The 12,155-nt window shown below is 38.9% G+C and overlaps 1 protein-coding gene across 2 annotated transcripts in view; it reads left to right on the forward strand.

The window, feature by feature from the left end:
* Positions 1–56: 56 nt before the first annotated feature.
* Positions 57–12,155, forward strand: part of Kdm3 (Lysine demethylase 3) — a 204,779-nt gene continuing 192,680 nt past the window's right edge. For both annotated transcript variants that reach the window (XM_074143700.1, XM_074143701.1), the window contains exon 1: positions 57–325. In XM_074143700.1, coding sequence (XP_073999801.1) covers positions 170–325 — 156 coding nt within the window. In that variant the 5' untranslated portion in view covers positions 57–169. The remainder of the gene's footprint in view (positions 326–12,155) is intronic.

Raw genomic sequence — 12,155 nt, forward strand, 5'->3', positions numbered from 1 at the left:
TCACGTGACTGGAGGGGACTACTTGGCCGCGCAGGGAATGTAGGTCTGAGCAACGGTCCTGTATCATTGCGCGTCTCCCTCGCCAGTAGTGTCCAAATTTGTGCTGTGCTAGAAATCTAACTTATTTTCTGTGCATTGGTGAAATGATTATTACTTAAAAGTGTGCATAATGGCTTATAAAATACGTGAGGAAATTGTTGGGAAAAGATTTTTATCAGTGAGTGCTTATAATAAATTAAAATTAACAAAAATCAGTGAATGGTGTTGGAGGGCAGGAGTGATACGGGCAGCAACCCACAAGGATAACGCTCATAAAGATCTCCAGGTAATCATAAATGATAAGGTTTAAACTATTGTGATACAGGAAAAAAAAAATTTTGCCCGCATAAAAAAATTCTAATGATGTTTTTATGTTTGGCAATGTTCGTCTCCAATTTCTCTTCTCAAATATTTCTGTCATTTTCTTTTATTGTTTATTTAAAAAAAAAAAAATTAAAGTGAAAGAACAATTTAAATATTTTATAACTGATATCTTAGAAAACAAGGTTAAAGTGTTCCGCAATTAAGCGAATATAAATAAATGAATTCCTATTATCACAAGATGACTCCTGAGAAGATAACACAAGTTTTATTTTTATTTTCTATTCATTGTTTGTTACATTATTGTGATGTACTGAAGACAAAAGGGTTGTATGTTTGCAATATTCTGCATAGTTTGTTTTTTTAGGTCTGTTACTTTTATATTTAGAAAAAATATTAGATAATTTTTGGCAGGGCGCAATGCGAGTTTTCCTGGCCACCCAGTATGTAGTCTTCTACTTTCAACTCTTACATATTTCAAATTCTCTGCTCTGGAATTAAAAACATCCTCAGTTTGTCAACTTAATTAAGACCAAAATCATTTTCGCTTTTTTTCTAATATCTTTCCCTTTTTTCCACAGATATTACAGTGAAAGTGTTGTTAAATGTTCCAATTTTGTTTTGGCTATTGAAAAAAAGAGCCAAAGTTTAATAATTTCAATTTAATATGTTTTGGCTCTTTTTTTCAATAGCTAAAACATATTAAATTGAAACTATTAAAGTAAGTAAATTTATGAATTTTTGTGGGTTTGTTTGATTTTTTAAATGTTTAGTTTTGAGATCAATAAGAATGCTTTTCTTCTGCTTCTTAAAAATGAGTGAATCATTAAAGATTTTATGAAAATTTCATAAGAACGATAAATTTATTGAATTATTACTACAATAATAAAAAAAACTTTAATTCTCTTTGGAGAGTTACGAGTTTTGTTTTGCTTTGACAAACAAAAAATTATTCTTTAAATTATTAAAATTTAAATACTGGGAATCATTATCTTCTTTAAATTTTGTAAATTTTAAAAACTAGAGGAATGTCAGGTTTCTTGTGTTCTGCTGGGGACCCTTGTCCTACTTTATGTGCTGTAACTCACGTAGGCTGTAGAGGTCGCGGCTTTTCATTTTGGATTTTTTTTTTTAACTTGTTAGAAATTTTATTGATTTGCGTTTATTTATTTTCGATTATTTTCTAGGAAATATGTATACACCGTCGCAAACATTTCTTCCAAGTTTTATTCTAAAATCATTGATTTTTTGTTTTGTTTAAATCAGATAGCTTTTGGTTATCAAAGTAAGATAATTAGTTGGAACTCTAGCCGTGATCTTGAACTGTAAACATTAAGAAGCACGCTTTTTTTAAATGTTCTTTCTTTGTTTGTCACTCTTTCCCCATCTCCTTTTCAAACACAGTGCTCCTTAAAATTGTAATGACAACACCTGAAGAAATTGGTTTATTTACAAGTAAATAGCTCATTTGGGGAATGTGTGTGTTGACAGTTCTCAAGAAAGCTCAAATCCCACCCCTATTCATGTCGTAAACTTCATGAAATATAAGATTTACAAATTGGCCTCTCTTTTTAATAATTTGTTGAGAGATATTTCGTGTTTTGTGTTAACGATTTGTTCTTTTTCGATAGCAGGGCAAAATATTTATTGAGCGCAGTGGTAAGATGATTGGTGCGTAGTGTATTTGATGTCGGAGGCGGCAGATATGGGCCAGTTGAGTGAGCCAGCTATGCCACTGAGATCGGGGTGAATGACCCTGCCCGGTGCACGTGCGACCACACTTCCCTCCTTGTGAGCCGACTTCTGCTGCTGTGTCCGTCAGGCTGTACCTGTGGCACACCTTACTCCTACACCTGACTCCGCCGAAATCATCTTCCATGTATCTCCCTATCCACATTACACCTATTTCTGCTCCATCGTTTTTATATATATGTAGCCTCATTCTTCTAGTAATTGTTGAGGGAAAACCAAAGCTAGAGGTACTAGTTGGTATTCATATACCTGGAAATCTCTTGTACGCGTGCTCCTTGCAGGCCTCGCCTTCACAAATTCCTTCATCTTTTACAGGTTCATCAGCCATTATAAAAATGGTGTTCTGTTTATCCTAAGAGTATTTTTTGACATGGCTTTTTTTACTGCGACTAATTGTACCTATTGATGTCTGTTAAGGCCACTGAACCTACTGCGCCCTATGTAATGAAACAACTCTTCATTTCTTCCACAGGTTTCAATGGAAACCAGGTTTTCAAGTTAGGGATAACCTCCGTTAGGGATTCCTCCATTTCACTCTCGACTGCAGTGCCCTCTTGAGATCTGTGGAGAAAATCTTTACGTAGGATTTTAGGTGCGATATATTCCCTTCTAGCATCTGGTAATTATCCAGGCCCTCCAGATAGAATAAGGATTTGGCAGTTAGGGAAACCATTCCCTGTTGCCTTAACCCCACCCCTCCCAACACAGATCTTCTGGTTGACCATACAGTCTTTCTAGGAAGGTTAACATTTCCATCCTAAGCCTGAAGTAGTTAGGACAGGTTTCTTACTGTCCACTATCTATCTATCTTCCTCGGAATCCACTATCTCTCACCTTCAGATTAATTCTGCTTTTAGAGAAATTGTGAACATGTGTATCCACCCTTGTCGTTCTCTTGAGGCATCCATTCTTCAGAACTAGGGATACTGTTCATGTTTCTGGATAAATCTGTTGCTGGTAGGAACTTCTCCACAGAGAACTAGCAAAAAACAGCATTCATCGACCACCTTAATCTCGAGGTTCTAATATTTACTGCTTAAAGTAAATCGACTTTGATTCTTGATGGCAAAGATACACTCAGAGGACTTATTTTAATTAAGATAATTGAGTATTACTTGAGTTGATTAGTTTTGAATAAAAACCTGTTAATTTGCTTTCAAAAAGATTCAAATTCTTTTTCTATACCATATGAATCTTTTTGAAAACAAATTAACAGGTTTTTATTCAAAACTAAGCAACTCAAGTTAATACCATAAATCGCCCAGTCGGACATTTCATAGAAATCGCATGTCTAACCAACGGCCTTCCTTCACAAAGGCACTGAGTGATTTTATGCAGAATCATGCACCTAACCTTAATAATAAATAGGCTTTATTTTTCCAATTAAAGTATCAACATTTCTTCCTTCGTCAATATTATTGTTTGGCCTATTTTATAGAGTATTGACCAAACTTCTGTCAACCTGCAATCATAGATAATTTATTACATCATTTCAATATTATTCATCAATACGTTAGCAAGGTATGACCACCTGCCGGATGGGCTAATTTGTAAGAGAAACCTTAGAAGAATTGCCTTACATTCTAAACAAGTGACTGAAGCTGCTGGAGACACTCTCCGCGTTGGTCTGGCTCAATGGAATGTAGGAGGATAATCAGATCCCCTTTGTGGAGGTGTGGGTGTGAAAAGTCCTTAAATTTGAGCAAAATCATTGAATCAGATCACACCAATAAGTGAGTGAATGACACAGATCGGGTCAGTGAAGCTGTGTCCTATTCTCATTGGTTTACTTATTTAAGACATAAGTGTTCATCTATAGCCGATTGCAACTGAGGGTGTTGGTAGAGCAGTGCGGTCTCCTAGTAGGGAGTGGTCTAGCTGGACGAATAGATGCGAACTGCAGAGAGGATAGCGGGTTTCGAAATAGAGGGAGGATTATGTAACCTCTGTGAGTGAACGGCTGGCCTCACCCGGCCGCAATATTTACATCTTCACTGGCTCACAATAGCTCTGCTCTAAATAGAGTCAACATGCCGGACTCTCTTGCTCCCAATTGCTACATCACTTCCTTTTCAGGCTTTCAGAGTCTATAAGGATGGTTGTTCCAACTCGTAGCCTCAAGATTGGCACCTAATGTCTCAGAACCTCCACAGCCTACTAGATCAGTTTAAAAAATTAATAAATTAGAAAATTTAATTGAAATCGTAGGATTCGTTTCTTAAGAAAGAAGTGACAGTTTCAGTTAACTTGTTTCCTCGTGCTCACTCGTTCCCTGAGTTGGGCGAACAAAGATCCATTTTTATTTTATTGTGATTTCGAAACGGAAAGAAGAGTGAATACCTTGTTTACTTCCTTTTGTAACTGGGGTCCTTTTTTATTTCGTTTGAATAATCCTTTGACTTGGCAAACAACTGTGTAGTCTATCTTTGACGTTTCGATCGTGGGCCGATCACTATCACCTTACCAACATTTCAAATTTAGCTCAAACAGTTTTTTTTCGCAGCTGCCCTATGCTGTACAAACTTCATCTTTTAAGTCAACACAGCGTGATTATGGATCGCCAGTCTTAGGTAGGCATGTTTCTGTATCTTATGGAAAAAATCTTTGGCTGACTGGAAGGTTCTGCAAACTGATCCTGATGGAACGCTATTTCCTAAATGGTGGGTGTGACCACCCTCGCGAGCTTCCGCCAACTACCGCACCCAACAGTTTCTTCCAAGTTTGAACATTTCTCATCTTCAGTTCACAATTCTTTCAGAAAAAAATAGTATGGAGTTTTGGAGAAATTGTCCCCCCCCCATTAGATTTGTGTGAGTGTAATCACTGCAGAGTCTAAATAAAGTCGGAGTGGTTTGCGGGTAACGTGGACTTCCGGCCTACTGGTTTTCTTTATGTTGAGACTGTTAGTGCCATCAAGCTTGGCGACCGTCTCTAAGTATTTACATAAGATAGATCATGAGCGGTACTGGAACAGTACACAGATTATTTGGGCTGGGTTTTTAATTTCCTTAGAAGGCAGCAACACAGCTGATAGGTGAAAAGGAAATAGAAGCGGCTGATTTAGGCAAGCGGCTATTTGAAGTTTGGGTTCTCTGAGGAGGAAAGTTGAAGCACTCCCAGGATGTTGAATGATCTGCAGGCCTCAAAGAAGTCTTGGAACTTATAGTTTCAAATTGAAAAAGGTCTTATTAATACTAGCAATTTAGTAATCTATTTAATCCGTAACATTTTTTTTGTGAGATTAATGTAAAAAAGGAAAAGCTATCAAGTGCGGCCCGGACCGTGTAATGGCGCCCCCCTAAAAAAGCAAAATTAGGAGCGTTAGTTAGAAATCTTTATCCGTGCTTTAACCGGCGTAACTAACGGAGGAGAAAAAGGCTCTTTTCAGTTTCCTCTGCCCCTGTCCCCCGCCGGTACAGGAAGTACAGATCAAGCTGATTCTCAACTTTCACCGGAAGTCCTGCGAATTCGAGAAAGTGGATTTTACAAATGCGACTTCCACTCTTCTCTGCGCGTGACCAACACCGCTGACATTTCAAATTTTATATTTTTAAACATTTGGGGGTGCACCTAGAAATGTTTAGGCCAAAATCGAAAAGCCTGGAAATGCAACTTCAATCAATAATTTTGTTGCTACGACTGGCTCAAAACTAGTTACGCTAACTGTGTTCGCACTGTCCGCTGAGCACTGTTAAGCGGATTCTAATTTCTTGAGCGTTATTTCGAGTTGTGTGCACTTTCTGCTGCATCAACTCTCTTGCTAATTGTCGTAATTCTTATAGCAACAAATAATAAAAATAACTTCTAATTTCATTCTTTAGACGTACCTTTTATTTGAAAATGTTTTTAATGGTAATTCAGAACATCCAGTTCCCTGGTGTGGACCGTTATGTCGTTCAGTTTTTTGTAGTAACTTAGATTTAGTTTTTAATTTCGTTCTAGTAAATGTGCAAACTACGATCAGATAACACCCGGTAAGGCAGGAGGTGGCTGAAGTCAGTTTGTATAGTATCTAGTTTGATCTTCAAGAAGGTGAAGTGGCTTCTTAGAGACGCGCAAGAGCAAGATATGCTGTGAGGTTGGTGAGGTTGAGTGAGCAGATTGGACCTAGCAGACTAATGCCTTATTTCGGCCTGCATTGCTTGGTGTTGAGTAGTCCGTGGCTGGTCATTTTGACCGGCCGAATGTGATGCCACTATTTCTTAGCAAGCTCCAAATGCCCAATGTTCCAAAAAGTTGGCATCCAGTATCTCCTGTTGAAATCTCCAGCGAACCAAGATTTTACAAAAAAAAAAAAAAAAATCCGGATAAACACTTAGAGCGGATCTGTAAAATGATAACTTAATGCAAATCGTTATGAGTCTTATTGTCGGAGGGCCAAAGTTTAAATTTTATCTGTTCGTTTTTGAGTTAAAATAAAGCTTTGGCACCCAGAGAAAATTGTGAAAAATGCTTTTTCATATCCGGAAGATACCAAAACCTGTAATTTCCTATGTAAACTCAAAATCTGCGCGCTAACAATACTCGCTGCAGCTGGCAGTAAGAGGAAGCTACAATAAGGAGTTACGTGAAATAGGAGTGTATTGAATAACCTGGCCGCGCTCCAAGGACAAGGATGAATATTAATAGTTGGTGAGTGTGATTGTAGGAGGAGCGATTGCAAGGACCCCTGCGAACCTTGAGTTCTCACGACCGGCTAACAAAGAGTACTTCGCCGATCGTCTTCAAAGAATTCTCTTGTCTTAGGACATCCTTTTCTTAACTTTTCGGCAATGTAGTACTTCATTACTAAAATGAGCAAGAGATTAGCATTTTCCTCCGGGTTAGGGATTATATGTAGTTCTCTCCGATTCAGCAAATTGGGCACGATCGCCATACTTCCTTTATCGAAGTAAGAGAGGGAAAGTACGTAGACTCTGTCCGGTAAATCGCTGTTTGGAGGAGAATAGTTCGTCAACTTGTCTTGCCAAGCAAACTATGCTATAATGTAATGAAAGCGGTTGGGTTTTAGGTAGCAGCAAGGTTTGGGATCTAATATCTGCCAACCGGATGTACCACTGGTCGCTTGGTTGCTTCCAGTAGTGTTTGGAAACTGTATCACTGTCCTATCGTGTGCGAAGATAACTCAGAGACAGCTGCCGGGATGTATGGGCAAGATGCTGGCAGTCACCTGATCCCATCGATGTGTCCGTGTGTAACTAGTATAAATCGAATTGTAAGTGGTGGGATTAAGGCAGGTCCGTTTGGTGGCCTTGTAGATGATGTCATTACGTCCTTGAGTGGGGGGCTCCCCTCTATCCAGCTACTCTGTAATGATGAACGTTTAATAATTTACGATTTGCCTTGCCGAGTTACTTTGCTTTATATGTACGTACCCATTTCTAAAATAATGTTTACATCTTGGATCTTACACGTGCAGAGAAGATCTACACAAGTGGCGGGCGCGCACTCCACAGAAATTGAGATTTCACCACCAAACTGAGGAGAAATCAGTAATCCTGGAATTGCCCAAAATCCCTTGGAGGAAGGTTAGTTTCTGGCGAGTTTCGCGTTCTCGGAAACCTTTCCTTTAAATTTCGGTAGGGGTGTAACCTAAATGTTTGCCGCTACTTAGAGGTGTATTCTACTTTTAAAAATCAACTTAAAAATTCTCGTAAACCATAATCCGATACTCGGCCGTTTTCAGAAGACATTTGATAACTTTTTAATGCTTCGGAATTATCACCAAAAAAAGGCCTCAACTCCTCCGAGAGTAAAAGTAAATTGCCTATTTTTTAGGCGGGCCTTAACGTCCACCACCTATCGATTAGTAAATACTGACTTTTTCACCAGGGGATATCACTTCCCTGTAATTTTATTAAAGGTGCGTCAACGTCTGAGATTATTGGGTGCTATGACACTACGGCCTCCGTGAGTTTCTTCACGTTTCAGGCAACCGTAGCAAAATGTCAGTATGGACATCTGTAAGGGCCAGCATTAAGGCTCTCGGACCCGACATTTCCGCCAGAATGTCGAAACACTGAGTTCATCTCTTCCCTCGTCGCTTGCTAAAAGAGAGGTTATTGTTTGTAATGTTCAAATTAAATAAAAGGTCCCTAATTTTCAAAAATTGAAATCAATCTATTTTCCTTAAAGCAATCAGCTGCCAAACACTAATTTATGTTCCTCAAATTCACATTTTCGCATATTTTTGACTAAGATGCTGTACCGAGAACATCTTTATTTTATTACAAAGACTTGATGACCCCTGTAAGACTGGTGGGATGTGTGATTTGGTGGTAATTAGAATTACGTCTCCCTCTATGACACGCGAATTAGTCAATATGCATGCGCAGCGAAGCATTTTATTTTTCTTTATTAATTTTGTTATATTTTTATTACTCTATCTATCGCGGTAAGTGTACTTAACTGTCTTTCCACACCCTTCAGGTGGAGCAATCATCCCTTTTCAGATTTTAGGATGCAACTTGGCCACATAAACTCAGAGCTTCGTTATGTAAATTGCATAACACATTCATGGTTGTACAATTTTCATCTGAATAATTTTTTAGGAAATAGTTTTAGGACAGTTTCTCGTAGAGCCCCTAAAGAGTCGGCCTCAAGTGCAATGTTGGGTTATACAAACTGGTGTGCAGTGTTAGTAAGGGAGCAGACTCTCTGGACGGCTGCGTGAAGTGAATACCAAACTGAGACGCAGAATTCCAGAGCGCGTTACAGTCGGCCGCGGTGAAAGTGTTACTTTCCAATCTGGACATAGACCTTCCTTCTATGGAAAGCGCTGGCTCACACCACATCCTCTGCCCGTATTTACACTAACTCTTGACACTGTGTGCTGGATAGATATTCGGTCGTTTTGTTGACCAGTTTGCCACCAGAGGAGCAGCAATGGACACCTGTTCACACCTGCCAGTCCACACGCCCTCATACTCTCCAGATTCTTCGCTTTCTCTTTCTACTAGACGCAACCATCCTGCAGATTTTCTCATCTGTTTTTATCCGCGAAAACTCTGTTGGTGCATGTGGTCAGCTTCACTCAGAAATGAAAAGCTTAATGAGTGAAAATTTGGCATTATGTTTCCGAACCGCCAAAGAATTCCAATAACCACAGTATATATTTACCAGTTTTTAGGTAATCTACCTAAAGAGCAATTATTTCAATTTTTTGATCTATATTAGTTATTTTGTTGGCTACCCTGCACACATCCTTTCTCATGTAAGTCTTCTACTTTCATTTATCTGAAACATTTTCCAAAAAAAAAACAACTTTAATCGTAATGCGCCATTCTATTTTACGGTTCTAAAATATCTATCATATTTATAATTATGAAATATCCAACTTAAGTTCTAAAAACTATAATTGGAGGTACATATCGGGAGATTGGTCCTTGGAAGGCGTTTGAACCTCATCTTTTCTAGAAGAGAAGGAAGGGGAAGAGCTAGGAGAGGCTAGCTGGAGTCTCTGCTGCTGAGATGAGGATCACAGCCGCCCTCCATGCCTCCGTTAATCGTGGGGTTTGGGCTACTCTTCACCAGTCCTATTATTATCGCTGGTCTGCCCGGTGCAATCAGCCTGCATTGCTGGTCCATCTCTTCACACGCCCTCAGATGTTCTCTACACTTGTTTGTAATCATCATTAGAGATGTGCTCCCCTCCAAAAGCTCGAGTGTACTTTCTGTTACCTCTAATCTCGTGGAGCCGCAAGTCTCTTTCAATTCGAAATTTCTCAGAATTCTTTCTTTCCTGCAACACGACAGATTGATGGAGCTATTCTTTGTGAGAATAAGGCCGTAGAGATGGCGGCATGGTGTCCATCTCCTCAGGAGGGCTTCAATAACATACTCCTGAGATCCTATTTTATGGTAGGTTGAGAATAATGCGACTCACACCGTTATAGTCTATCGTACAAACGTTTCACTACTAGCCGGTTCGGCGATCTGGGCATTAACTTTTGTTATGCTCGAAAGAGGGTTTTTAAACTCGGTAACTAATGTAGCATCTACCATTTAGTGGTACTAATTAGAGATTTTAAAGACATGATAAGTTTTGTGTGTGGATCGATTTGTGTAGTGCAATGCTACCGCCAGAAATAGACACTCCTCGGCGGAGGTCTTTGGAACAGCTGAGAGGAGCGCTGAATTTCTATTTTCGTTTAAATCAAGCTTGCGGCCTGTCCGCGCACGCCGAGAGTAGTGTTTACATGAGTTCGTGTGGAGCTTTGCAGCAACAAGGTAAACAAGTTGGCTCGGGGACCTTGGATCTCTCCTACCTCCTCGCGTCCGCCGCTCGTCCTCTTTCGTCACTTGTACGCTCTCTCATTTCGGTCGGCTCCGAGTTTCGTTCGGACTACACCATCATGTGGAAGTTATTGCTCGAAATCCCTCAAGCGGAAGTGCCAATCTAATTGTAAGGATTAAAGTTTTTACAATTTATGGAAAGATTGGACATCTTACAAAATGAAATGAAATGTAAATAATTCTGTAGCGAAGAATCTTACTTAAATTGTGGGTTTTGATGCCTCACTTCTGTCATTCAGGATGCATCTCCTCATTGAATCCATCTCAAGACTAGGATCAGGAATTTATACTAAAAAACACAGTTGATTTCCATAATAAATATTTTCACTATTAAATACCACAATTAATGAATGCGGTGAGGTCACCGCCTCTTCAGGACCCACTGAACCCCCAACAAACAACCCCAACGGAAATGTTAGAGGCATGCCTATACCCTTTACTTAGCGCAGAGCCCTAGATTGGACATTTCCCGGAAAAGTGTTTCCAAATATTACAGAAAGCAGAGTTTGTAACTAGTTCTAAAAGAAGCACTTCCGCAATTTACAGCTCACTAAGGGATTGCCTTGTAATTGTTTAATGGCGAGCTAGACTCTTCCCTACACACACTAAGAAATTCTCATCTCTACAGATCATTTCCATTTTTTCGAAAATCTACTTTTCGGGCGCCCCTTAAACGGGTACTTGGCTCGTATAACTCATTTCGAAAGTTTTACACAATCTCAATACCACCGCTTCTTGTAAAGGGAAGTAAAAGCGAAATCATTTTCAAAATTTTAAATCATTTCATCTCTTTGTTGGGGGGGGGGGATCCGCTATCTGTTTAACCGCTAACAGCTGCTAAGTTGTCTTTGGTGCAGCACAGCCATTGCAGGATCTGAGATTCTCTGATCCGATGAAATGGTTTTCCACTAATTGGTGTGCCAAAAAAGAGTAATCGCGGAGAACTCCAATCTGATATTGGTAATCGGTCCGACCAAGAGACCTACAGTAAGCTTTAGACCCGTTTTATTTATAGATTTTTAAATTGTTCTTAGAACTAGCGCTTCCCAACCAGGGCTATATTTCGAGGACCCATTGTTCCAAACCAAGTGGGAAACTTGCTAATTCCAGAGTTGTCCCAAGGCAGTGATTGTGGTTATTCTTAGTCAGTTTCTCCAACTTCTTGGAAGCTTCAAATTTTCGATTTATTCTACGAGATTTATTTATTTATTTTTTCTGCAACCATGTAGGAATGTTCTCATTACTCAATTAAAATCAGCTGTGTAATGCCCAACTTTACCTCACTAGTGGGGAAAAATTCCCATTAGTGTCACTTTCCTCACTAGTGAGTGGAAAAACTTTATTGTGCTTCCTTGATATAAGAAGTTTTGTTATTAAATATTTTCTGTAAAACTTTAATAAGCTTATTTAAATTTATTTTATCTAAATAAACAAAAAACGAATATTAAAAAAATAAAATAAAAATTGAAAGGAATATAGAAATAAAAATAATGCTTTAATAAATTTCTCTTCCTAGGAGCTTCTTACAGCTCACTGTCCGGTGATGGACAGTGTTGTCTGTAACGAGAGAACACTGTCCGGAGGCCGGCAGTGCACTGGAAAAAGCTCCGGGCGCTAATGACCTCAGCTGTTGATGCGCCAAAAAAAAAAAAAAAAAAAATTAATAAATAATTAGATATTTTTAATTATAACAGTTAAAAAGGTTATAGTGTTACCTTATAGAAATTTAAAATGGATTCTAGTGATTC

Source organism: Rhodnius prolixus, unplaced genomic scaffold (assembly GCF_049639745.1).
Source record: "Rhodnius prolixus isolate KJV_2025 unplaced genomic scaffold, Rpr scaffold_18, whole genome shotgun sequence".
Lineage (NCBI taxonomy): Eukaryota > Metazoa > Arthropoda > Insecta > Hemiptera > Reduviidae > Rhodnius > Rhodnius prolixus.